The sequence below is a fragment of the Mustela lutreola genome, chromosome 15 (genome assembly GCF_030435805.1).
Source record: "Mustela lutreola isolate mMusLut2 chromosome 15, mMusLut2.pri, whole genome shotgun sequence".
Taxonomy (NCBI): domain Eukaryota; kingdom Metazoa; phylum Chordata; class Mammalia; order Carnivora; family Mustelidae; genus Mustela; species Mustela lutreola.
The window spans coordinates 15,769,092-15,794,201 of record NC_081304.1 but is presented as its reverse complement, the minus strand read 5'-3'; the positions used below and the strand labels follow the sequence as shown (position 1 = coordinate 15,794,201).

At 39.7% G+C, this 25,110-nt stretch overlaps 1 protein-coding gene and 1 non-coding gene across 8 annotated transcripts in view; one reads left to right on the top strand and one right to left on the bottom strand.

The window, feature by feature from the left end:
* The window catches only part of TLK2 (tousled like kinase 2), a 113,189-nt gene that overhangs the window by 622 nt on the left and 87,457 nt on the right, over positions 1–25,110 (top strand). For 3 of the 7 annotated variants that reach the window (XM_059149843.1, XM_059149840.1, XM_059149839.1), the window contains exons 1-2: positions 48–198; positions 1,708–1,790. In XM_059149843.1, coding sequence (XP_059005826.1) covers positions 63–198; positions 1,708–1,790 — 219 coding nt within the window. In that variant the 5' untranslated portion in view covers positions 48–62. Of the gene's footprint in view, positions 1–47; positions 199–1,704; positions 1,791–25,110 lie in introns of those variants that run through there. The other 4 variants (XM_059149842.1, XM_059149846.1, XM_059149841.1 and 1 more) reach the window with 2 other exon arrangements.
* LOC131817155 (U6 spliceosomal RNA) lies at positions 22,366–22,467 on the bottom strand. Its single transcript, XR_009348364.1, has one exon. It is a non-coding gene; the product is annotated as a U6 spliceosomal RNA (small nuclear RNA).

Sequence of the window (25,110 nt, the reverse complement as noted above, 5' to 3'; positions counted from 1 at the left end):
CTCGGCGCTGAGGCGGGAGGGGCTCCCCGAGGGCTGCGGGTCGCCGAGGGGCCGGGCTGAAGATGGGGGAGGCCCAAGCGGCCCCGGCCTGGGAGTGGGGCCGGCGGCCGCCAGGGCGAAGGGGACGCCCCGGCAGCTGCAGGCCCCGGCAGCCTCCCGGGCGCCCCCGAGAGCCGGCCCGCCCTCCCTCCGTGACAGGTGGGCCTGGAGTTGGGGAAAGTTTGGAGCCGGCGGGAGGCGAGGGGCGCCGGGATCAGGCCCCATCGGTTCTGCTTCCCGGCTGTAGGGAGGGCTGCAGGGAGGATCCCAGTCCAAGGCCCCGCTGGAATGAGACAGAGTGGAGATTTCCTTAACATGAGTTGACATTAAATGGAATAACCGCTGGGGCGTCATTTTCCGGGCCAGGCCTGGGGATGGAGGTTTAGGAAATGTTCCGAGAGACCCTAGGGTTTGAGGGAAGCTGCAACCTCTGCCATTCCGGCCTTGATTAGGGCAGGGCCAGACGCGAGGAAGGCCACTTAGGGGGAAAAGACTCTCTCCCAATCCCCCTTTTCCTTTCTTTCTTTCTTTTTTTTTTTTTTTTAAAGATGCCTTTCTGCCTTTTTCGAGAATTTCTTTATTCCCTCGCTAACCTGCACTTGTTTGTGAGGGTGAAACTTTAATTTGTCACTCTTTCATTCCCCTTTGCCCCAGGCTCTCAATCCAGGAAGGGAAATGAAACTGGAGGACTGGTAGGGGTTGTTACAGTTAATGTGGAGTTGTTAGATTGCAGAGGGGAATGTTTAATTCAGGTTCCCAGTGAACTTTTAAATCATGCCAATCGTTCCGATCGCTGTTTAGTAATATGTTCAAAGGGGGTCTGTGTAATGGTGTATGCTCCTATTCCACTTTTAATACTAGAGAGGTTTCCAGTGGGTTCTGCAAGAGTTCATCTCTTGCAGTGGATGGACATATTTGCTGAAAGTAGCCTGTGCATTTATTGGTCGTGGAAGGAGTTTAAAAATGGTGTCCTTCTGCCCTTCCCTGCTTGGAAGGAGTGCTAAAAGCAGATGTCTGGGGAAACCTACTGCTCCAGGGAGTGGTCAGAAAAAGATTTTCTAAAGGGATGGTTATGGAGCTCTACTAATTTCCTGAGTGAATGCTGGTTGATGGTTTGACCATGGGTTCTCTATTAAATTTAAAATAATTAATTCCTTTTTTCATGAGCTCCTGTGAGCTCTTCAGAGAAAGGACCTATATAATATAATAGGGTTATTTGAAGTTATTTGTAGCTTCTGATTCATGCTACATTATTTTAAAATTATTATAGCGATTCATATTTTTAGTTTAAGAACTAGTTCCTTTGGGTTTGGGAAACAAATATCCAGAAGTACTTAGTTAAATTCAAAGCTTGGTAGGAGGAATTTTTTTTGTTGTTACTTTGCAAGTTAGTCCTTGCTCAACTTTTATGGAGAGTATATGAAGGGTTTGAGGTTTTTTTCTGTTAAAATCAGATCAGAACTAGACAAGGATAAGTAGCCCTTGGAAGAGGACTTCTGAGCCATTTTGAACTTTAAATGTATTGTTCTTTGTATTGCTGTATTTACTTGAGGCTTGCCTGTGTGTGAACATTCAGTGAAATAATTACTGCATTTTATTGTATTTAAAAATTGGTATCTCATGTTTTAGTGTTTATGGTCTTACAACTTACTTTGTCTTTTTCAGTAGAAATGATGGAAGAATTGCATAGCCTGGACCCTCGAAGGCAGGAATTATTAGAGGCCAGGTTTACAGGAGTTGGTGTTAGTAAGGTGAGTAAAATCTGATCATGAACACTGTTCATAGTCTAACTGAAACACATTTAGATATCAGTTAGAGATGAGTTTGGGTGGGCCATATGGATAGATTTGCAGGGGAGATCAGCTCATGGTTCCAGTGAACTTTTCTTAGATCCTACCAGTCATTCCACTAACCTAACAGTGTTGAAGGGATTTTAAGTGAGGGTATATGCTTCTCTTTCCCCTCTATTATGGGAGAGGTTTCCCATGGGTCTTGATATACAACTGATGGGGTTGTATATCTGGATTTTGTGCCATATTTTGCCAAAACTCAGTCATTCAAAAAAAAAAAAAAAAAAAAAGCTGTTAATGGAAAGAAACTGGCATAGATTCATTACAGGTTTTTGTTTTTGTTTTTGGATAGTTATATGCTAGAGTTTTGAAAAATCTGCTTCTGTTAAGTTTGTCAGTTCTCCCAATCTGCAGTTCAACAGACTCTTGGCTGCACCCGCTAGACTGCCTTCTCCTTCCTCCTATTTTTCCTTCTACTTGCTCATTTTTGTACTGGGAGCATAAAGTAAGATCAAGGCCCCATTAATGGGTGGTTAAATTAAGCAGCGTAATGGCTTCCTATGCGTCCTCATGTAGTTCACCCCTCTGCTTTCATAAGATGGTTTTAGTGCAATATATTTATGATTTTAATACAACATGTAACATATATTTGTTATGTTTTATTTAAAAGCTTCACCAGTCCGAGGTTGTTGCATTATTTGGCCTTGAGACTTGGGAATTTTTGATCTTTGCCTTAATGCGATAGATTTCTGTCTGTGCTTTGCAGCAAATCTTACTTCTTATGGGTGACCTAAATGTTAGTCTCAGGCTTTGGTGAGCAGCTTCTTAAAGGAGAAGGTGTTGGCAAGGTTTAGTTGGAAAAACTGGCTGCTTTGAGGGTCTCATAGTTTTAGTGAGCTGGAATAGCTTGGTAATTTTTTTATTCATTCAATAGCTATTGAGTGCCTGCTGTATACTAGGCATTGTGCAGGGTTTCAGAAACGATAGATAGCTCAGTGCCTCCAATCCTCTGATGTGGTGAAAGTGAGAGGGAAATGATACTTTGGTGAGATTTGTATTAGAGCTGTGATAAGGTGCTGTGGGAACACAGGATTTGTTACACATTTGTAGTTATTATTATTTTTAAAGATTTTATTCATCCATTTGATAGAGAGCGAGATCACAAGTAGGCAGAGAGGCAGGCAGAGAGAGGGGAAGCAGGTTCCCCGCTGAGCAGAGAGCCCGATGTGGGGCTCGATCCCAGCAACTTGAGATCATGACCCGAACCAAAGGCAGAGGCGTAACCCACTGAGCCACCCAGGCACCCCACATTTCGTAGTTCTTGGTTTCTTTGGCCACTTTTATTAAATAATTGACTTGTGGTACTTTGCAGTGGCTGTAGTGACTGTTGTTGTATATTAAAGATACATGTATAAACGTGAGTTCTCTGATCTAGGAGAAGTAGCTTTAGCTGGAAGTGAGCAGTATATTTGAGTATAAAATTGATCTCTGATTCAGTTGATTATCTAATAATGACTTTTGATGTGTCTTTTAATTTGGGAATTCAGCAGAAAGTTCATATCCAAATCTGTCTGTTCAAGTGATCACCTATGGAATAAAAGTAAGTTTGTATTCAAATTGTATGTTGTTTAAATTCATTGGGTTTTGTCATTAGTATGCCTTTCTTTTCTTCAGTTTTTAAGGTCATGATAGCTATATGTAGGTATACTTTTTGATGGAGTAGGGCATAAGTGATGGGGATAATGGACATTGTGAATCTTGCTGCCCAGGCCCACGTTAAAGTCATGTAATTAAGGTGTCAGGAAACTTAATCTGCCTGTTTAAAGGAAGTTTTTCCTCTTATAAAAGAAATTTATTTATATCCCACATGTTTTAATGCCCCTGATTGCATGTTATATCGATATTTTTAGTCATAGTAAGTATATTGATGACAGTAAATGTACAAGGACCAAGATTGATTTTTTTTTTTTTTTCCATAGCAAAGAATCTCCAGGGGGTGGGGGGAGCAAGTAAATTTTTCTGTAGCTTGAAGTTAAGAAGAAGAAAAAGAAATCTCCATTTTGTGAGACTTCCTTTGCCTATAAGACATGGTATCAGACCACTGATTTGAAATAGGACTGGGGAGGAGGAGGCCATGCTACTGGGAGAAAAGGTGCTTTGAGAGAAAACTCCTCCTAGTTTTGAATTCCTCATTATGGGTCATAATTTCCCAACGAGGATGTCATTGAATTAATAGTTTTCAGTTTCGCAAAGATCAAGAGAGCTTTTAGCCCTTGCTCTAAATGGGAGAACCGAGTGACTGTCCTGTGATAGTGCCATCTAGTGGGACTGCTGTAGCCCTCAGGGGCTGTCTCTTGAGTTTCTCCTAACTATTCAAACCATTTTCAGGACTTTTTGATGTCCATAGAAGGAAGAAAGTTAGTGCCACTGTGGATTCTTTCCTAATGGACAAGAGTGTTTTAAGTAGCTGTGGTGTTTGAACTTCTGGTTGCTAATAGATCTTCCATCATGTCGCTTCAAGTTTTTTTACACCTGCAAACTAGATCTGCATCACAAAACTCAGGTGAAAACAAAATGGTAAAGCCACCACATTTATCATTTATGTTGCAGTCGCTCTTCACTGATGTCTAGGATTTTAATCCACAAATTAAAAATTTTTTTTGCATATTGCATTTATATGCATTCAGTTTCTGTTAGCGTTTTTAATTCATAATCGGTAAACCAAAAGATTTGTTTTGTGCCTTGGGGTGCACTGCATGGATTTTTTTTTTAAGAGATTGGTGTTTTCTGTCATTAGTGGGAGGAAATTAGCCTAATTAATATCTCCTGAGAAAATACAGCTGGCTTTCCTTCTCTATCTAGTGCCACTTTTTAGGAGGACATGTAACCATCTTCTTAGCATTTTTGAGGTGATGAGGTTAAATTGGGCTGTGAACCTACTTTTTCATTTCTTATTGACCTGGTATATGAGCTAGCCTACTTCTTTCTTTAAGATCTCCTCCCTTAAGTACTGGATAATCCACGTGTAGTTATGTGAAACTGTCTGCCTTGTATTCATGTGTTTTCAGTGAGGACCTATTGCAGTTTCTCTTCCCTACTCTGCTGTTTCTCTCGCTTTTTTAACATTTTATTTTATTTTTTTAAAAGATTTTATTTATTTATTTGACAGAGAGAGATTGCAAATAGGCGGAGAGACAGGCAGAGAGAGGAGGAAGCAAGCTCCCCGCTGAGCAGAGAGCCCGAAGCGGGCCTCAATCCCAGGACCCTGAGACCATGACCCGAGCTGAAGGCAGAGGCTCAACCCACTGAGCCACCCAGGCGCCCTAACATTTTATTTTTTAAAGTAATCTCTCTAATCAACATGGGGCTCGAAGTCACAACCCCAGGATCAAGAGTCGCATGCTCCACTGACTGAGCCAGCCAGGAGCCCCATTTTGACAAAGTACAGGTCATCTCTGTGACTCCAGGGGCTGTGTAAAGTAGGTAGAATTACACCATTGCATGGACTTTGTAGCTAGTTTAGTTTAGTGGATTTTGTTGTTGTTGTTTTTAGGATTTATTTGTTTGTTTAAAGAGCATGTGAGAGTTGGGAATGGGTTGAGGGAGAGAATCTTCAAGCAGACTCCATGCTGTGCGTAGAAACTGATGCGGGTCTGGTTCTCAAGACCCTGAGATCATGACCTGAGCTGAAATCAAGAGTTGGACACTTACTGACAGCCATCCAGGCCCCTGTAGTTTGTTTGTTTAAGTTTGTTTGTTTATTTAAATCTCTACTCAATGTGGAGCTCAAACTCATGACCTTGAGATCAAGAGTCACATCTCTTCTATTGAGCCAGCCAGGCACCCCTGTAGCTAGTTAAGTTTTAATGCTAATATAGTAGCAAATACTTAAGTAGTACTTACTGTGTGCCAGGTATTGTTCCAAGTACAGTAAGAGCAATAAGAAGTGAATTTAAATCTTTTGTAACAGGGATGCTAGTCTTAATAAATTGTGTTGTCTTTTTGTAAGACATACCGATGCCCACTGGTTGAATTACAGACTTAGAAAGGGTTGCATTATGACAACTTGCACTTGCATTATAATTATATAATTTAATGTAAAATTTCCTAACCCTAAGAAATGTAACTGTAAAATATGAGAATTCTTAATTCTCTGAAAACTAAGTTAACTGCCTTGGAAAGACTGTAAGAGGTGAGCCAACAAGGAGATACCTTTAAATGTTTACATATATTTTTTTAATTTTGTAAGCTGGGAGAATTCTTCATTTAGATCCTTGACAAGCATCTTTTAAGTCTTGCTTCACTTTTAAAGAAATTGAAACTAGAAATTTGGACAATGCATTTTGGGTGTGGTTTGTGTGGGACTGGAGCTGTAGTCAGTGGATCTATAACTCAGAAGGCCTGCATCCAAAGACTGGCAACAGAATATACATTTATAGGTTTGAAGTTCAAAGAAAATGTTTAAGGTGTATTTTTTTAGATTCCCCATTGCAGTCTGCTGTTTCGATTGTTATTAGTTTCATTTGTATTGAATAAAAAAGATTAGGTAGTATGTGATGGTATTGAAAAGAACAAAATGAGAAGCCATGAAAGTGGGACAGTCTCTTTTGGCACAATAAAAATCTTCACTTTATAGAGCCTGAAGTAAGACCAAATACTTCTAGTATCACATAGTAGATTTTTGATGTCTTAAAGAAAAATGATCTATTTTTCTACCTTCTGCAAATTTGTGTTAAATGACCACTTTTTTTTTTTTTTTAAGATTTTATTTATTTATTTGACAGAGAGAGATCACAAGCAGGCAGAGAGGCAGGCAGAGAGAGAGGAGGAAGCAGGCTCCCTGCTGAGCAGAGAGCCCGATGCCGGGCTCGATCCCAGGACCCTGGGATCATGACCTGAGCCGAAGGCAGCGGCTTAACCCACTGAGCCACCCAGGCTCCCCCACTTTTTTTTTTTAAATAAAGATTTTCCCTATTTATTTTCAGAGAGAGTGTGCACATGTGAGCAGCGGGAGGGGCTGAGGCAGAGGGAGAGAATCTCAAGCAGAACCCACGCTGAGCAGAGAGCCCCAAATGGGGCTTAATCTCATGACCCCGAGATCGTGACCTGAGCTGAAATCATGCATCATATGTTTAACCAACTGGCCACCCAGGCACCTCATGATCACTTTATTTAAAATTTTTATTTTTATTTTTTCTGATACGTGATCATTTTAAACGATCAAATTTGACTTCTGAAAAGATGTTTAACCAACTTACACTTTTTCTCCTGTCCTTTAGTTAATTGGATCAATTATAAGGTATTATTTATAGGGGCTTCTGGGTGGCTCAGTTAAGTCCCTGATTCTTAATTTCAGCTGAGGTCATGATCTCAGGGTCATGAGATTGAACCCCACATTACGCTCTGCACTAGGTGTGGAGCCTGCTTAAGATTCTCCCTCTCAGGCACCTGGGTGGCTCAGTCAGCTAATAAGCATCTGCCTTCAGCTCAGGTCATGATCCCAGGGTCCTCTGCTAAGAGGGGAATCTGCTTCTCTCTCTCCATCTACCCTGCTCCAACCCCCCCCCCCCCCGCCATGTTTGTGGGCCCTCCTCTCTCTTTAAAAAAAAAAAAAGATTCTCCCTCTGCCCAACTCTTAAAAAAAACGGTGTTAGTTATGGATATCTAGTGTTAGCTATTATACATACCAATCCAGTAATTTAAAAAAATACACGTTTTGGTGTTTTATATTTAATTCATAGTTAGACAGTGCTCAATAAGCATAAATTCTAAGAGATAGTCTGCACTTAACACCATTGAATTTTAAGGCACTGTTAAATTTATTATTATGTTTGGCTTTATGTTGTCTTCACCCTTTCATTAACTTAGTATTTGTTTAATTTTCCTCTCATTTTCACATGTAGTCAAATATCAACTCATGTCTCTACTTTCTCTGAAATTTCTCAAGCAGTTGTCTGTCCTGACTGCTACTTTCTCAGTCCTTCCTCATTCACACTCCTATCCTATATATCTCTCTGTAAACTGTTCCCAGTTAGATTTCTAAAAATAGGGGTGCCTGGGTGGCTTAGTAGGTTAAGTTTCTAACTCTTGGTTTTGGCTCAGGTCATGGTCTCAGGGGTGGTGGGATTGAGCCTCCCCTGGAGCTCTGCACTCAGCTGGGAGTGTGCTTGAGGATTCTCTCCCTTTACGCCTCCCCCCACCCATTCATGCACTCTCTCTAAAATTAAAAAAAAAAAATTAAAAAAAAAAGATTTTTAAAAGTACCAGCATTATTGTTTTACTCTCTTGGTTTAAAGGCTCCCGTTGCCCTGTTGGATAGAACTAAAACTCCTACCCTAATTTTTCAACTTCATTGGTTGTCTTCTCTCCCTCTTCTGTGCTCTGTTCCCATAAACCGTGACTGATCTCCTAACCTGTAATGTTAGCAGACAGGCTCATACTTTCTCCTTTACCTTTCCTCTTTTATTTGCCTGATGAACTTTCAGCTTTTTCTTCAAAGCATAATCTAGATATGTCATCTTTATAGCTTTTCTAGATACCTGCACTATTCTAGTTGCATTATTTTATTGGTACTTGATAACCTCCTTTTATTGTAACATACTATTTGTTTCCCTTATTAGTCTCCTTGGGAACATGTATGATATCTTTATCTCTGTTGAAGTGCTTAACACGTTGTGTACATTGAATAAGTTTTTGTTGAATGGAAAAGAGTATTGAGAAGATGAAAGTAGAGTTAGTTGTCATCCATGTCGGCATGATCTGTTCTGGCTGCTCTAGCTTATCCTTTTACTCCAGTCTAAAAATTTTTGTCCTTCAGTTAGAAGGTTTGGTTCATTTACATTTAATGCAATGACATATTTAGGCTTAAATCTTACTGGTGTCTTTTTATAAGTCTTTCTGAAGCTTTTTTTGTTTTTATTTTGTTTTTGTTTTTTGACAGAGAGATCACAAGTAGGCAGAGAGGCAGGCAGAGAGAAAGGGGGAAGCAGGCTCCCCACCAAGCAGAGAGCCCAATGTGGGGCTCGATCCCAGGATCCTAAGATCATAACCTGAGCCGAAGGCAGAGGCTTATTAACCCACTGAGCCACCCAGGCACCTCTTTTTAAACCTTAAGCCTTTTTTACCTTCTTTTGAAATGATTTTTTTTTTCATTTTTTGATTAGCTTTCTACTGTGAGAGGTAAAGAAATAAGCCCTTAATACTTTTTCTTTCCCTGCTTTCAGATTTTTGTCAGTTATCCTATTATTTATTTTTAACATTCCATTTTTCCATCTTCTGCTTTGAAAGTTTTACTCTTTTACTGGTTACCACAGAAATTACAATATATTATCTGTTGTCAAAGATTAATGTTAATCAGCACCTTTGACCTATTCTTTTTTTTTTTTTTTTTAAAGATTTTATTTATTTATTTGACACAGAGAAAGATCACAAGTAGGCAGAGAGGCAGGCAGAGAGAAATGGAGGAAGCAGGCTCCCTGCTGCTTGGCTCGATCCCAGGACCCTGGGATCCCGAAGGCAGAGGCTTTAACCCACTGAACCACCCAGTCCTATTCTTTGTCAGTACAAGGGGCTTGAAGATTTAATTCCATTATTTCTCTTCCAACTCACATGCTATTGCATATTTAATGACACACATATTTTTAGTTAATAAACTTTATTTTTTAGAACAGTTTTAGGTTCATAGAAAATTGAGCAGATAGTACCAAGTTCTCATATACTTCCTCCCTGCCTCTCTAGATTCTGCCCACTATTTTATTTATTTATTTTTTAAAGTAATCCATACCCACCATGGGCTTGAACTCATAACCCAGAGATTGATTAAAAGTTAATGCTCTATGGCCTGAGCCAGACAGGCATCCCTACTTTTCCCCATTATTAAATCTTACATTAGTGTGGTAGATTTGTTACAACTGATGAACCAATATTGTTATGCTACTATTAACCAAAGTCTATAGTTTAACATTAGGGTTTATACTTTGTGTTGCACAATTCTATGGGTTTTGATAAATTCAAGAAATGTCATGTACCCACTCTTTGTATGTATATTTTTAAGATTCACATTATTATTGACTCTGTTTATGTACTCTGTTATTTTAACCTAATTTACATAGGTAAATCTGTGTTTACCATTTTGTTCTTCATTCCTTTTTGTGTCTCTGACCTTTAATCTGGAACCCTTTTTCTTCTAAGATATTATAAATATATTCCTAACGTATGTCCTTTGAAATTCCTCTAGTGTGGTTCTACCAATGATGTCTGCCCGTTTCATCTGCTTTAAAATAGCTGGTTTTTTTGCTTTATTCTTTTCTTTAAGGTGGGGAGGGGCAGAGGGAGAGGGAGGAAGAGAGAGAGGGCACCATAAGCAAGCTCCACTCTGAGCGGGAAGTACAACCTGGGGCTCCACCTCACAACGCTGAGTTCATGACCTGAGTTGAAATCAAGAGTAGGGCACTTAACCGCCCGAGCCACCCAGGTGCCTCTTTGCTTTATTCTTTAATGGTATTTTTGTTAAGTTGAAAATTTTGGGTTGGCTGTTAACTTTCTTTCAGTACACTGTTCACTGTTGTCTGCTGGCTTCCAGTATATCCTTTTTATTTTTAGTTCCATTGCCGTTCTGTTGAAGGTAATCTGTCTTTGCCCATTTTTGAGATTCTCTGTTTGTCTTTGAATTTTCTGTATTATAAAGTGGGAATGGGTGATATGTCTATGTTGGATTACTTTTTTGCCTTTATTACTTTTCTGTGCTTTATTTACATTTGAATATTATGGGGGGAACCTGAGCATTCACTTAAAAAAATAGATTTTAGGGCACCTGGGTGGCTCAGTGGGTTGAACCTCTGCCTTTGGCTCAGGTCATGATCTCAGGGTCCTGGGATCGATCGAGCCAAGCATCGGGTTCTGTGCTCAGCAGGGAGCCTGCTCCCCCCCCCCCCCCCGCCTGCTTCTCTGCCTACTTGTGATCTCTCTCTGTCAAATAAATAAATAAAATCTTTAAAAAAATAGATTTTAGTTTTTAGAGAGATTTTAGGCTCAGGACAAAATTGGGGGGAATGTGCCTAGATTTCCAATAAACTCTTTGACCCACATATGCATCACCTCCCACAGTGTCAACATCTCCCACGAGAGTGGTACATTTGTCAGAATTGATGAATCTGTTGACACGTCATTATCACTCAGAGTCCGTAGTTTACATTAGGATTCAGTCTTGGTGTGGTACATTCTATGGGTTTCGTCAAATAAGGATCTTACTCTATTAGAGTATCATATACAGTAGTTCTGTTGCCTTAGGAATCCTCTGTGCTCCAGCTGTTTTTTTTTTTTTAAAGATTTTATTTATTTATCAGAGGGGGGTGGGGAGAGCGAGCACAGGCAGACAGAATGGGCAGAGGCAGAGGGAGAAGCAGGCTCCCCGCCGAGCAAGGAGCCCGATGTGGGACTCGATCCCAGGACGCTGGGATCATGACCTGAGCCGAAGGTAGCTGCTCAACCAACTGAGCCACCCAGGCGTCCCTGTGCTCCAGCTGTTTATCCCTCCTTCCCCTAAGTCTTGCCAACTACTGATCTTTTTACTGTCACCACAGTTTTATGGTTTATGGAATGTCATATAGTCAGAATCACACAGTATGTAGCCTTGCAGACTGGCCTCTTTCACTTTGTAATATTTAAGTGTTCTCCATGGCTTTTCATAACTTGGTAGCCCATTTCTTTTTAGCACTGAATAATATTCCATTGTCCAGATGTACCACAGTTTATTATCCAGCCAGCTACTGAGGGATATCTTGGTTGTGTTTAAGTTTTAGCAGTTATGAAGAAACCTCTGTAAACATCCATGTGTAGATTTTTGTGAATGGTTGAAGTTTACTTATTCTGTTGGGATTCTTAAATCTGTGGGTTGCTGGTTTTATTCGGTTCTAGAATATTCTTAGCCATTGTCACCAGCCATTGCTTCTGCCTTATTCTGTCTTCTCCCTCTTGCACTCTGTCTAAACATACTAGACCTTCTTACTGTATTTTCTCTGCCTCCTACTCTGTTTTCTGGATTGCTGGTCTTTATTTCCCAAAGCTAATGCTGGGTAGTTTCTTCTGGCCTACCTTCCCCTTCTTTATTTTTTTTAAATTTGTCTAATCTGCGTAAACCTATCCATTGAGTTTCCATGAAGGCTGGTTTGTTTCTGGGTCACTCTTGTCCTGTAAAGGTAGCTGGACTCCCTTCTTTTAAAATATGGGGTGGATTTCCTAGATTCCGTTCATTGGGAAGGACCTGGGCTTTGACTTCATTCTCTTCCCATCCCTCTAGGCCTCCTACTAAAGTACAGCTCAGTTTTGCAGTTTTACTTTGGAATTAAATCAGCTAATGCCCTCAAATAGAAATAATTTTTTTTTTTTTTTTGAGTGCTGAGCTTACCTTTCTGAGTTTTGTCCTCATGGATTTTGGTACAGTAATTCCTCATTTCACTTTTTTATATGGTCAGTAAAACAAACCTGTTTAACACTTATAAAGTGTGCATTGAAAATGTATGTGCATATAAAGTGCCATAGCGGGTAAGAATCCATACCTAGATTTCTCCCTTGTGAGTTTACACCTCTCATCTGCTTCCTTACTTCCTGTATGTGGTGTTGTCATTGTCATCCCTCCTGGCTATTAGTCACTTGTGCTATTTCTTATTCTCTGTTTACTTTTAGTTAAAAATAAAGACTGAATTGAAATATTCCCTAAAGCTCTTTTTAAGGAGGTAAGGAAAAGGGGAATTTATATTATTAGTGATTTTGTATTTCAGCCCTGAGTCTAGGGATGATTTGGCTTGGTCAGTCTTGTTCTTGTCTACTTTGCCTGGTTCTCAAATTGCTAGGTCCTTCTTGGTGGTAGGTTTCACTTGGCCTTCACTACTACTAGATACGGTAAGGTTGGATAAGCGTAGAATCTGCTTCCTACTGCGTTAGCCATGTTAAATGCTTCTTGGGCTTTTCTCTTTGACTTTTTTTACAGTGCAATTGCCCAGTTTCCCTAACCTAGAAAGAAGCTTTACTTTTTCTAGTCCGAAATATTCCTTCCTTAGACTTTAGACGTACTAAAAATAAAAGCATTCCTGGGTGTTTGGTGACTTTGCCCTACCAGAGGGGTTCACCTTCCCATCTCTCTGTTCTCTTTGGTTCATTTAAGGGTAGTCTTTTGACTTAGTGTGGGGCCATAGAGTTTCTCTCATAGGGTTATTTGTCTTAGCGCCTGCCTGCTCCCCAGTCAGCTTTTTTGCCCTTAAGACTTTCATAAAAAATATTGTTTCATAATTTGGACTGTTCTCTTTTTTTAGTTTTTGGTTTGAGCATAGTTAATAGTGTTATATTAGTTTCAGGTGTATAATACTGCCATTCAACGATTCTCCACATTACTCAGTGCTCATCATGGTTAAGTGTACTTCTTTTTTTCTTTTTAAAGTAAACTCTGCCCCCAACGTAGGGCTCAGACTCCTGACCCCAAAGTCAAGAGTCCAGTGCTGTACCAACTGAGCGAGCCAGGTGGCCCATGATAAGTGTATTCTTCATGGTCTGTTCTTGCTTTCTACCCAAGGAACACTCCTCTGCAGATTAAAGCAGCCTAGAGGATCCGAGGTACCAGTGGGAGCTCTTCTCCCTTTGGTTTATGAGTTTTGCCTGTTTTCCAAGGTTCTTAGCCTTTTTGCTTTCCTAAATTTCTTGGTCATTAAAGTTTACTGTTTTTCTTATTGTGGTAAATGCACAGGGGATTTACCGTTCTCATTATTCTTGAACGTACAGTAAGCCAAGTCTGTGCCCTTTGCTGTGCAGCGCCATTGCCATCTCTCTCAGGAACCTTTCATCTTGCAAAAATGAAACTGTACTTATTGAATATTAACTCTCCAGTTAGCCCTCCCTTCAGTCCCTGGCAACTACTGTTCTGTTTTCTGTTTCTATGAATTTGACTATTTTTTTTTTCTTAAGATTTTATTTATTTATTTGCGATGGATATGGTAAGCATGAGGGGTGGCGGGCTGTGATGGGGGCAGGGGTAGATGGAGAGAGAGAAGAAGACTCCCCGCTGAGCAGAGAGCCTGACACTGGCTGGATCCCAGGACCCTGAAATCATGACCTGAGCCAAGGCAGGCACTTAACCCACTGAGCCACCCAGGCGCCCCTAAATTTAACTACTTCAGAAATCTCATCTAAACAGATTCATATAGTATTTGTGTTTTTGTGGTTGGCTTATTACACAATCACAAAAACATAATCAGCATCGTATCCTCAGGGCTCATCCACGTTGTAGCATATGTCAGAATTTCCTTTTTAAAGCTAAATAGTACTCCATTATATGTACCACATTTTATTTATCCATTTGTCTGTTTTTGGACACTTGGTTGCTTCTTCCTTTTGGCTGCTGTGAATACTTCTGCTGAGAACAAGGGTGCACAGATGTCTGACTGCCTGCTTTCATTTCTTCTGGGTACATAGGCAGAAGTGGAATGGCCGGATCATGTTAAACTTCATTATTTTGTCAGTAATGAGTTTGACCCCCTCAGTCCTTTTAATCAACAAAGAACAGCCAAAAATAGTGATTCTTTTTCTTTCAGTTCACATCCAGCAAAAGCCTTCAAAGTCTTAGCAATTTCATTAACATCTGTAGAAGAGCTAATAATAATACTCAAACTGCAGTTTGTGCAAATGGTACTATTAGTCTGGTAAGTGGAAGAACTAAGTCATGTCGTGTAATTTGGTGAGTTGTATAGGATAGCCTTTTATATTAACTAACTTTATTTTATTTAAAGATTTTATTTTATTTGTCAGCGAGATAGCACAAGCAGAGGGAGTGGCAGGCAGAGGGAGAGGGAGAAGCAGGCTCTCCGCTGAGCAGGGAGCCCGACGTGGGACTCGATCCCAGGACCCTGGGATCATGACCTGAGCCAAAGGCAAACACTTAACTGGCTGAGCCACCCAGGCATCGCTATTTTAACTATTTTAGAACAATAATAGCAAGCTGTCCAAATTTGGTGTCCTAGATTTTATTTTAACCAGTGTTGCTTTAAATATTAAGTCCTATGAAGACTGTTAATGTTGCCCCCGTAAAGATAACAAGATGTTGGTGTCTGTTCTAGTGGACACGACCCATATGCTGATAACTGCTTCTATGAAGAGTAAATATGTGACTTATCACCTAAACTGCTGCCAGAGTTGGTGTTAATTTAGTTCTGTTTTGCCTGACTTCAGAGGAATACTGCGGTTTAATTGTGGAATTAAAATGTAATTTGAAGGGCTGTTGATCTCGGGACATGGTGCCTCCAGTTCAGGATATCTTCTATTAATTAACTCTAATAGATTTAATGTTCAAATTTAGCAGAAGCTACTAGCATCAAACCAAAACTAACTTATCCAGTCTGCATTACATTACCAAGTGACCAGCTAGAACCAAGACACAAAATATTCCGTTAATATTATGGACTGTTTGACCTGCTTGTAGGCTAATCTGGATAAGATGAAGGAGAAGAGACATAATAGCTATATTGAAATTTTAATATTCAAATTTTTCAGCAATTGAGTTCAACCAATTTTTACTCAGTTTGTACTATGTCTAGGCGTTACTGAGGATTTAAAAAAAAAAAAAGTCAGCAAGATGCACTGTATACTCTGGAGGCACTTACAATCAGGCAGACATGAACCCAGATGTGTAGGATGGATATAGAGATGCGAAAGTACTGTGAGCCTAGAAGAAGGGAGTGTAATTTTCTTAGGAGTCAGATTGTGTTGGGAGAAGATGAGACTTTTTCTATGTTGCTCAGAAAGATCATGTAAGATACACTGTAAGCAAACGACTTAAGAAATGTTCTGATAAAATATTATTAGAGAATAAGTCACAGAATGATGATACAGAACTACTTGGTTTTGAAGTTTAACAGAACTGCTTAGGGTCTAGGATAGAGGTTCTTTTTTGAAGAATTAATTACGATTAGGCGATATATTTAATTAATACAAAATTGAAAAGATTTCAGAAATACACCGTGAAACATCTCTTTGACCATGTCCATCTTGTCTCCCTCCCTGAAGACAGCTATTACTAGCAGTTTCTTTTATTTAATATGATATATGTGATACAAATCATATATATTTGATGTATATGTGTGTGTGTGTATACGCACACAAATACTTTGCTATATTAGCCCCCTCCATTTTTAAAAAACACAGTGACAAGTGTATTATATATAGTATTGTATGTTTTGCTTTTTGTGCTTAAAATCTTAGAAATTGTCTTACAGTAAGATATAGAGAGCTTCCTTGTCCTTTTTTCCTAAGGCTGCTTAATATTCCGTTGTGCTGCTGAACCATAATTTAACCAGTTTCCTGTTGATGGACACCTAAATGGAAAACAGGATTTTGTTGATAGAGCAGTGATGTAGTGAATAACCTTATGCATAATGACATTTGAACATGTTCATATGTGTTTACAGGATAACATCCCTAGAAGTGGAATTGCTGGGTCAGAGGATATGAGCATTTGTAATTTTGGTAGTTATAAGCACATTACTCTCCACAGAGAAAAGGAATATATTTTTGTATCTATCCATCAGTCATCAATCCATGTATCAGTGAATGAAAACGTTGGTTTCTTAATGGTTAGTTATGATAAGGGAGTCCATGGACAGGTGTTAGGGTTCTTGATTCTCATAAAATGGTAGGTAAAATTTGTATATACTTATGGATGTATCATAGGTAAAATTTATGTGTATTTATGGGTGTATCTTTTTTGGGAGGTAGGAGTTTCCTGTGGTTTTCATACATACTTAAAAAGTTTTGTGACTCATGATAGGGTTAGAAAATACTATCTAGTAGTTAGTTACCTCCAATTAGAACACATAATTTGTCTTTTACAGAAAGTGTTTGAGCATGTGAGTAGTTATTAAGAGATGTTGTATGGGGAGGTTACTGTGCAGGAGACTTGCCTCTAATTCCCAACCTTTTATTATTCTTCTTCGCTTTACCCCCAGGGAGACCTTGTTTTAAAAGGTATTTTTTTTCCTTTTAAATTGAATTTATTAAGCAATACTTTGTTTCCTTAATTTTATTAATCAGTACTTTTGAAAAGTAAGAGTTTTACTGTAAGGATTTTTTTTTTTTTTTTAAAGATTTTATTTATCTATTTGACAGACAGAGATCACAAGCAGGCAGAGAGACAGGCAGAGAGAGAGGAGGAAGCAGGCTCCCTGCTGAGCAGAGAGCCCGATATGGGACTCGATCCCAAAACCCTGAGATCATGACCTGAGCCAAAGGCAGCAGCTTAACCCACTGAGCCACCCAGGCACCCCTACTGTAAGGATTTTAAGTTCATCTGTATGGAGTTGATAAAATTTTAGCTAATGTCGAGTCAATTTGACATTTCATTTATTTAATAGAGAGTATTTAGTAATGATTTTATTTATTTAACAGAGTGCACATGAGCATGAGGGGAGGGAGATGTGGATTCCCCCCGCCACCCCTAGTAAAGGGCCCCCCGATGCAGGTTGGTCCCAGGACCCTGAAATCATGACTTGAGCTGATGTCAGATGCTCAACTGATTGAGCCACCCAGGCGTCCCTCAGTTAGGCATTTTATTCTTTTATTATTTTTTTATTTAATTAAATTTATTTATGAGAGAGGGAGAGACAGCGAACATAAGTAGGGAGAGGGAGAAGGAGGCTCCCCGCTAAGCAGTGAGCCCGACAAGGGACTCGATCCCAGAACCCTGGGATCATGACCTGAGCCGAAGGCAAACGCTTAACCAGCTGAGCCACCCAGGTGCCCCAGTTTGGCATTTTAAATAAACTGTAGGTAGACAGTTTAGAGACCCTATTGTTTAAGACTTACTGGGGAATCTAAGAAACAGTCCTCTACCAGCTAACTTCCAAGGCTCTTTTGAGTTCTGTGTGTATATGTGTCAATAATATATATTGTGTGGTTTATTTTTATTTTTAAAGATTTTATTTATTTATCTGACAGAGAAGGCACAAGAAGAGGGAGAGGGAGTATGAGAAACAGGCTTCTTGTTCAGGGATCCCAGTGCAGGGCTCCATCCCAGGGTTCTAGGATCATAACCTGAGCAGAAGGCAGACACTTAACCAACTGAGCCACCCAGGCGCACCTGTTCTGTGGCTTAGATGAGGACCCATATTAATTTCTGCTAAAGGACTATTACATATAAACTCTCAGCCATAACAGATTCTGTAGTGCTTTCATGGGTTGGGATAATGGAATTAATTGGTATATACATAGTATTGCAAGTCATAATTCTGTACATCCTAGAGAGAAAACAGCAGCTCCACATAATGAATTAGAAAGTTAAGAGATTTATGGGGCACCTGGGTGGCTCAGTGGGTTAAGCCGCTGCCTTTGGCTCAGGTCATGATCTCAGGGTCCTGGGATTGAGTCCCACATCGGGCTCTCTGCTCAGCAGGGAGCCTGCTTCCCGCTCTCTCTCTCTCTCTCTCTGCCAGTCTCTCTACCTATCTGTGATCTCTCTCTGTCAAATAAATAAATAAAATCTTTAAAAAAAAAAAAAAAGAAAGAAAGTTAAGAGATTTTATTTATTTTTAAGTAGGCTCCATGCCCAATGTAGAATTTATTTATGTATTTACTTTAATGTGGGCTCCATACCCAGTAAGTAGGGCTAGAACTCATGACCCTGAGATCAAGAGTTGGATGCTTTACGAAGTGAGCCACCCATGTGCCCTGAGATTTAATTTATTTAGAGATAGTTGATGGTGTTGTATAAAACTCTCTTTCTTAATACTGTATTGTTATTTGGTGGCTTATTTTGAAAGAGGATTTTTCTTGAGATGATTTGGAATATTTTATGTGGGGAAAAATGAGGTAAACATGTATTTCGTGCTGGATACTGGAGCAAAAATAAAAGAACTTAGCTGTTAATAGAATTCAGGAAAATTTTTAAAAATTGTGACATGTTCTGAAACAGAACTGGTGGAGCATTTGTTATATGGAATTATTTGTGGTAAATAACTTATTTTTATTTTTTAAAAAGATTAATTTATTTGGGAGAGAGCAGGGTAGGAGTGGGGGTGGGGAGCGGAGGAAGGGGAACAAGCAGACTCTGTGCTGAGAACGGATCTGGAGCAGCTCTGGGGGCTTGAGCCGGTGACCCTGAGATCCTGGCCTGAGCTGAAACCAGAGTCAAGTGCTCAACCGACTGAACCACTCAGATGTGTGGTAGATAACTTATTTTAACTAGTTCTCCAAAGTTTTATTTATTTCTGAAACAGAAGCTTAGGAGAAAATTCCTATTATGGTATATATTTGTAGAACTTTTTTTTATTTATTTAAGTAATCTCTGCACCCAGCATAGGGCTCAGACTCACAACCCCGAGATCAAGAGTCACACACTTTTCCAACTGAGCCAGCCAAGTGCTCCCTAGAACTTTTTATAGTGACATTTGCTGTAATGGGATTCTGCTTTTACTACCAAACCTTCGATTGCAATGAGTTAGTTCCTTTTTTCCCTCCTCCTTCCTGCCTGCCTTCCTTTCTTTTTCTTAAACTTTTTATTTATTTGAGAGAGTGAGTGAATAAGAGAGAGAGCATGCGTGGAGGGAGAGGGAAAAGCTGACTCCCCTGCTGAGCAGGGAGCCCAACATGGGGCTGGATCCCAGGACCTTGAGATCATGACCAGAGCCTAAGGTAGATGTTTAGCCATCTGCCACCTACGTTCTCCTACACGTGCTCCTACAGTAATTTCTAAGATCTGGTCTATATGTTACTGATTTCAGATAGTCTTTCCGGTTATTTGAAGGTAGACTGTGATAAGTTAAATACTCCTAAAAAAAATAATGCAACAAAGAAGTAATAACTTATAATCCCTCAGTGGAGATAAAATTCAATATTTAAAGAAAAATACACATCAGTGTTAAGGAAGGTAGAAAGAGAAAAGAAATAAGATGTGACAAATAAGGAAAAAATGAGCAATATGGCAGATTTATATCCAAATATATTGATATTAAATAAACTGTTAATGGTCTAGCACTCCATTTAGAAGGGAGTGTCAGGTTAGGTCAGTGTTATATGACCCATCTGTATGCTGTCTACAAGAAACTCACTTTATTTTTAACCTCTTTGTAATCGAAAGGATGGAAAAAGTTACTATATAAACACTGAGAAGGCTGGAGGGACTATATGTTAGATAAAGGAGATTTCAGAACAAGGGAAATATTACAAGGGATAAGAAGGTATATTTTAATTATGAGAAAAGGATCAGTTCATTGGGAAGACCCAGCAGTCCTGAACGTGTGTGCATCCAGTGATAGAGCAAAGGAAAAACTGATAGCTGAATGGAGCAATAGGCCAATCCATAATTGTGGTTGGAAATTGCAGTGGTCCCTTTCAGTAACTGATTGAAGAAGCAGGCAGACCAATCAGCAAGGATATAAAAGAACTGGACACCACTATCAGTGGACTGTACCTAATTTACATTTATAGACTACTATGCCCACATTCTTTTCAACTGCACAAGTAACATTTATCAAAGTGGACTATATGCTGGACTATAAAATGTGTTTCAACAAATTTTATTTCATTTTACTTTAAGATTTTATTTATTTATTTGACAGACAGATCACGAGTAGGCAGAGAAGGCAGGTAGAGAGAGGCGGGGAGGAGGGCTCCTCACTGAGCAGAGAGCCCCATGGGGGCTCGATCCCAGGACCCTGAGATCATGACCTGAGCCGAAGACAGAGGCTTAACCCACTGAGTCATTCAGGCATCCCCCTTATTTTTGCTTGTTTGTTTCAACAAATTTTAAAGGATTTAACTTATAAGGAGTACTTTAACTACAACAGAATTAAATAATAAATCAAAAAGAAAAAGATATCTGGAAAATTGCTGAATATTTGAAAGTTAAATAACATACTTCTAAGTAAATGCAGATCAAAGAAGAATTCATAAGGGGGGGAAGAATTCACAAGGGAAATTAGAAAATGTTTTGAACTAAATGAAAATGAAAACAAATTTGAAAAACAAATTTTGATATTCAAAATTAGTGGGGTACAGCTAAAGCAGTGTTTTAGAGGGAAACTTAAAGCTTCAAAAGAAAGTTCTGGGGCATCTGCATGGCTCAGTTGGTTAAGCATCTTCTTTTGGCTCAGGTCATGGTCTCAGGGTCCTGGGATTGAGTCCCACATTGGGTTCTCTTTCTCAGTGGGAAGCCTACGCTCCCCTCCCCCGCCTGCCTCTCTGCCTACTTGTGATCTCTCTATCTCTCTGTCAAGTAAATAAATAAATAATATTTTTTTAAAGAGACACTAGGAAAAAATAAAAGTATGGCTCAATATTCCTCATGAATATATACTCAAATTCACTAAAAAGTATTAGCAAATTGAATCTGCAGACACACACATACACACACACACATGTATAAAGGATAATACATCATGACTAATTTGTTTAATCCCAATTGCAAAGGTTGATTTAACGTTAAAGGCAGAGTAATTCACCATATTAATAAAATAAAGCAGAAAAGCCAAATGACCTTGTAACAGATCCATGAAAAGCATTTATTATTATTATTTTTTTAAGATTTAATTTATGTATTTGACAGAGAGAGATCACAAGTAGGCAGAGAGGCAGGCAGTGTGGGTGGGTGGGTGGTGGTGCAGGCTCCCTGCTGAGCAGAGAGCCCGATGCAGGGCTCAATTCTAAAACCCTGAGACCATGACCTGAGCTAAAGGCAGAGGCTTAACCCACTGAGCCACCAGGTGGTGCCGTGAAAAGCATTTAAACAGAGTTTACTGATTTGTGATAAAAGCTGTCAGCTAACTAGGAATAGAAGGGAACTTCCTTAATCTGATAAAAGGCATCTGCGAAGAACCTAGGGTGAACCTCTTGCTTCATGGTAAAGATTGGATGCTTTCAGTCTAATGTCCAGAACAAGTCAAGAGTATTTATTTCACAACTGCTGTTTAACCTGTTCTGAAGATCCAAACTGAAGTATTAAGGCAGATAAAAGGAAAAGCTCACAGATTGGGAAGGAAAAGTAAACCTATGTTTATTTTTTTGTTGTCTTAGAAATGACATGATTGCACATGTAGGAATTTCTACTTCTTTTAAAACACTGTTTTAGCTGCATCCCACAAATTTTGATTAAAAAAGCTACCAGAGTTTAAGATTAGCTAGGCTAGAAGATCAATATATGAAAGTCCATTGTATTTCTGTATACTAGCAATGCACAGTTGGCAGTTGAAATTTGAAAAGCAATACCATTCATAGTAGCATCAAGTAATACAAATATAAAAACATTCCCCAAGAACAGAAGAGTGAGAATATTTGTTAAAATTCCTTGTGTTTTTCCCCCACTTGAATTTATTTAAAAATTTTTCAAATTTATATTCAGTTAATTACCATATACTGTATTATTTATTTGTTTCAGGGGTACAGTCTGTGATTCATCAGTCTTATGTGATAGCCAGGGCTCTTTACAACACATACCCTCCCTGATGTCCATCACCCAGTTACCTCATCTCTCTACCCTCCTCCCCTCCAGCAACCCTCAGTTTTTAAAAATATGAAACACTTCATGAATTTGTGTGTCATCTTTATGTGGGGCCGTGCCAGTCTTCTCTGTATCGTTCCAATTTTAGCATATGTGCTGCCGAAGCGCTAAAATTCCTTGTAATAGAAGTTACCTTGTATATTCTTATTTCATTGATGAGGGCTTTGAAGTACAAAGGATTATAGAACGATCCTTTGCTTAAGTGATCTTTACACCTTCTGTGCGGCTCAAACTCAGAACCCCAAGATCAGGAGTCACATGCCCCACTCACTGAGCCAGCCAGGGCCCCTGGGTTAGCATTTCTTTTCTTTTCTTTTTTAAAATTTTATTTTTATTTATTTGACACAGAGAGATCACAAGTAGGCCGAGGGGCAGACAGAGCGGGGGAAGCAGGCTTCCCACTGAGCAGAGAGCCCGATGCGGGGCTCTATCCCAGGACCCCAAGATCATGACCTGAGCCGAAGGCTTAACCCACTGAGCCACCCAGGCGCCTCTGGTTTAGCATTTCTTTATTTTTTTCTTTCTTTCTTTTTTTTTTTTTTTTATGATTTTATTTATTTATTTATTTGTCAGAGAGAGAGAGAGAATGCGCACAAGCAGGCAGAGGCCAAGAGAAGAGAAGCGGGCTCCCTGCTGAGCAAGGAGCCTGATGCTGGACTTGATCCCAGGACCCTGGGATCATGACCTGAGCAGAAGGCAGAGGCTTAACCCACTGAGCCACCCAGGCGTCCTTGGTTTAGCATTTCTAAATTAAACTCTACATCCAAAGTGGGGCTTGAACTCATGACCCCGAGATAAAGAATCATATGCTCTACCAACTGAGCCAGCCAGGTACCCTGCATTTTTAATTTAGGTAAATGGTTCAAACTCTTTACCTTTTGGTTTTATCTGATACACTGCAACTTGTTGAATAATCTGACCTTTTTGTGGGACAAACCATTTTACTGTAATATAGGCTTGACAGTCTAAAGGGTGATGAAACCGGTTGGCTTGGTCTCTTGAACTGTTGGTGGGAAAGCTAATTGGTGTAGCCATTGTGGAAAAGAGTATGGAGGTTCATCAAAAAATTAAAAATAGAACTACCTGGTGATCCAGGAATCGCACCGCTGGTTATTTATCTGAAAAATACAAAAACAGTAATTCAGAGGGATACATGCACCCCTGTGTTTATTGCAACATTATTTACAATAGCCAAACTATGGAAGCGCCCCAAGTGTCCATCAGTAGACAAATGCATGAGGAAGATGTGATGTCTAGATGTAATGGAATTCAGACATAAAAAAGAATGAAATCTTGCCATTTGCAGCAGCGTAGGTGGAGTTAGAGAATATAATGCTGAGTGAGTTAAGTCAGAGAAAGACAAATACCACATCATTTCACTCATGTGGAATTTAGGAAACAGAACAAATCAGCCAAGGGAAAAAAGAGAGAGAGACAAACCAAGAAACAGATTCTTAACTGGAGAACAAACTGATGGTTATCAGAGGGGAGGGTGGGTGAGGAGGTGGGGGAAATAGAAGATAGAGATTAAAGAGTAGACTTATCATGGGGCGCTTGAGTGGCTTGGTGGGTTAAAGCCTCTGCCTTCGGCTTGGGTCATCATCTCAGGGTCCTGGATGGAGCCCTGCATTGGGCGCTCTGCTCAGCAGGGAGCCTGCTTCCTCCTCTCTCTCTGCCTGCCTCTCTGCCTACTTGTGATCTCTTGTCAACAACAACAAAAAATCTTTAAAAAAAAAAAAAAAGTAGGCTTATCATGATTTTAAAAAGGAGGGGGGCACCTTTGATTGTCCTTCTAGTCATGAGTCCTTTTTACAGAGCTATTGGATAAACATTAAGTTGGGCAAAACTGATAGCAGTGTGGGGAAAAAAAAACAACTGGATGGTTTTGTTGGTTAAAGTTTCCTATTTAAGATGGACCTTGAATATCCTCCTGTACTCCCAGAAAGGGGGAAAGCGGCTAATCTTCATTGAGCACCACCTAATTTCAGGCATTGTTTTCCTCCCTCCCCAATATATGGTATTATTTTATTTAATCCTTGCACTATCTTTTTTATCACGGTTGAGAAGATCAGAGCTCATATATCATGTAGCTTAAGTGATTTGCCTAGTTTAATACACTGGCTCAGTGATTCAGTCCTATACCTGTCTGATTTTAAACCTTTGGTACCAGCTATTCTCAGTAATTTTTCTATTGGTCATACTACTGGCCCCTCCCATTCTTTCCATTCAGGAAATGCAAGTGAGTGAGATTAATTTTTACAGTGCTAACTTTGTTTTTTTTTTTTTTTTTTAAAGATTTTATTTATTTATTTGACACAGAGAGATCACAAGTAGGCAGAGAGGCAGGCAGAGAGAGAGAGGAGGAAGCAGGCTCCCTGCTGAGCAGAGAGCCCGATGCGGGACTCGATCCCAGGACCCTGAGATCATGACCTGAGCCGAAGGCAGAGGCTCAACCCACTGAGCCACCCAGGCGCCCTACAGTGCTAACTTTGAATCTTTTCCTTACTTTAACAGTAAATCGCTTAGGAAAAAATGTCAGGGATATAATTTGTGATACTCCGCACAGCTGTTACGTAGACATTAGTTTTTTTTGGTGTTGTGTTTTAAGTAAGCTCCACACTCAGTGTGGAGCCTAATAGGGAACTCCAATGCATGACCCTGAGATGGAGATCTGAGCTGAGACCAAGAGTTGGACGCTTAACCACCTGAGCCATCCAGATGCCCCAAGACACCAGTTTTAAAGTAGCTTTG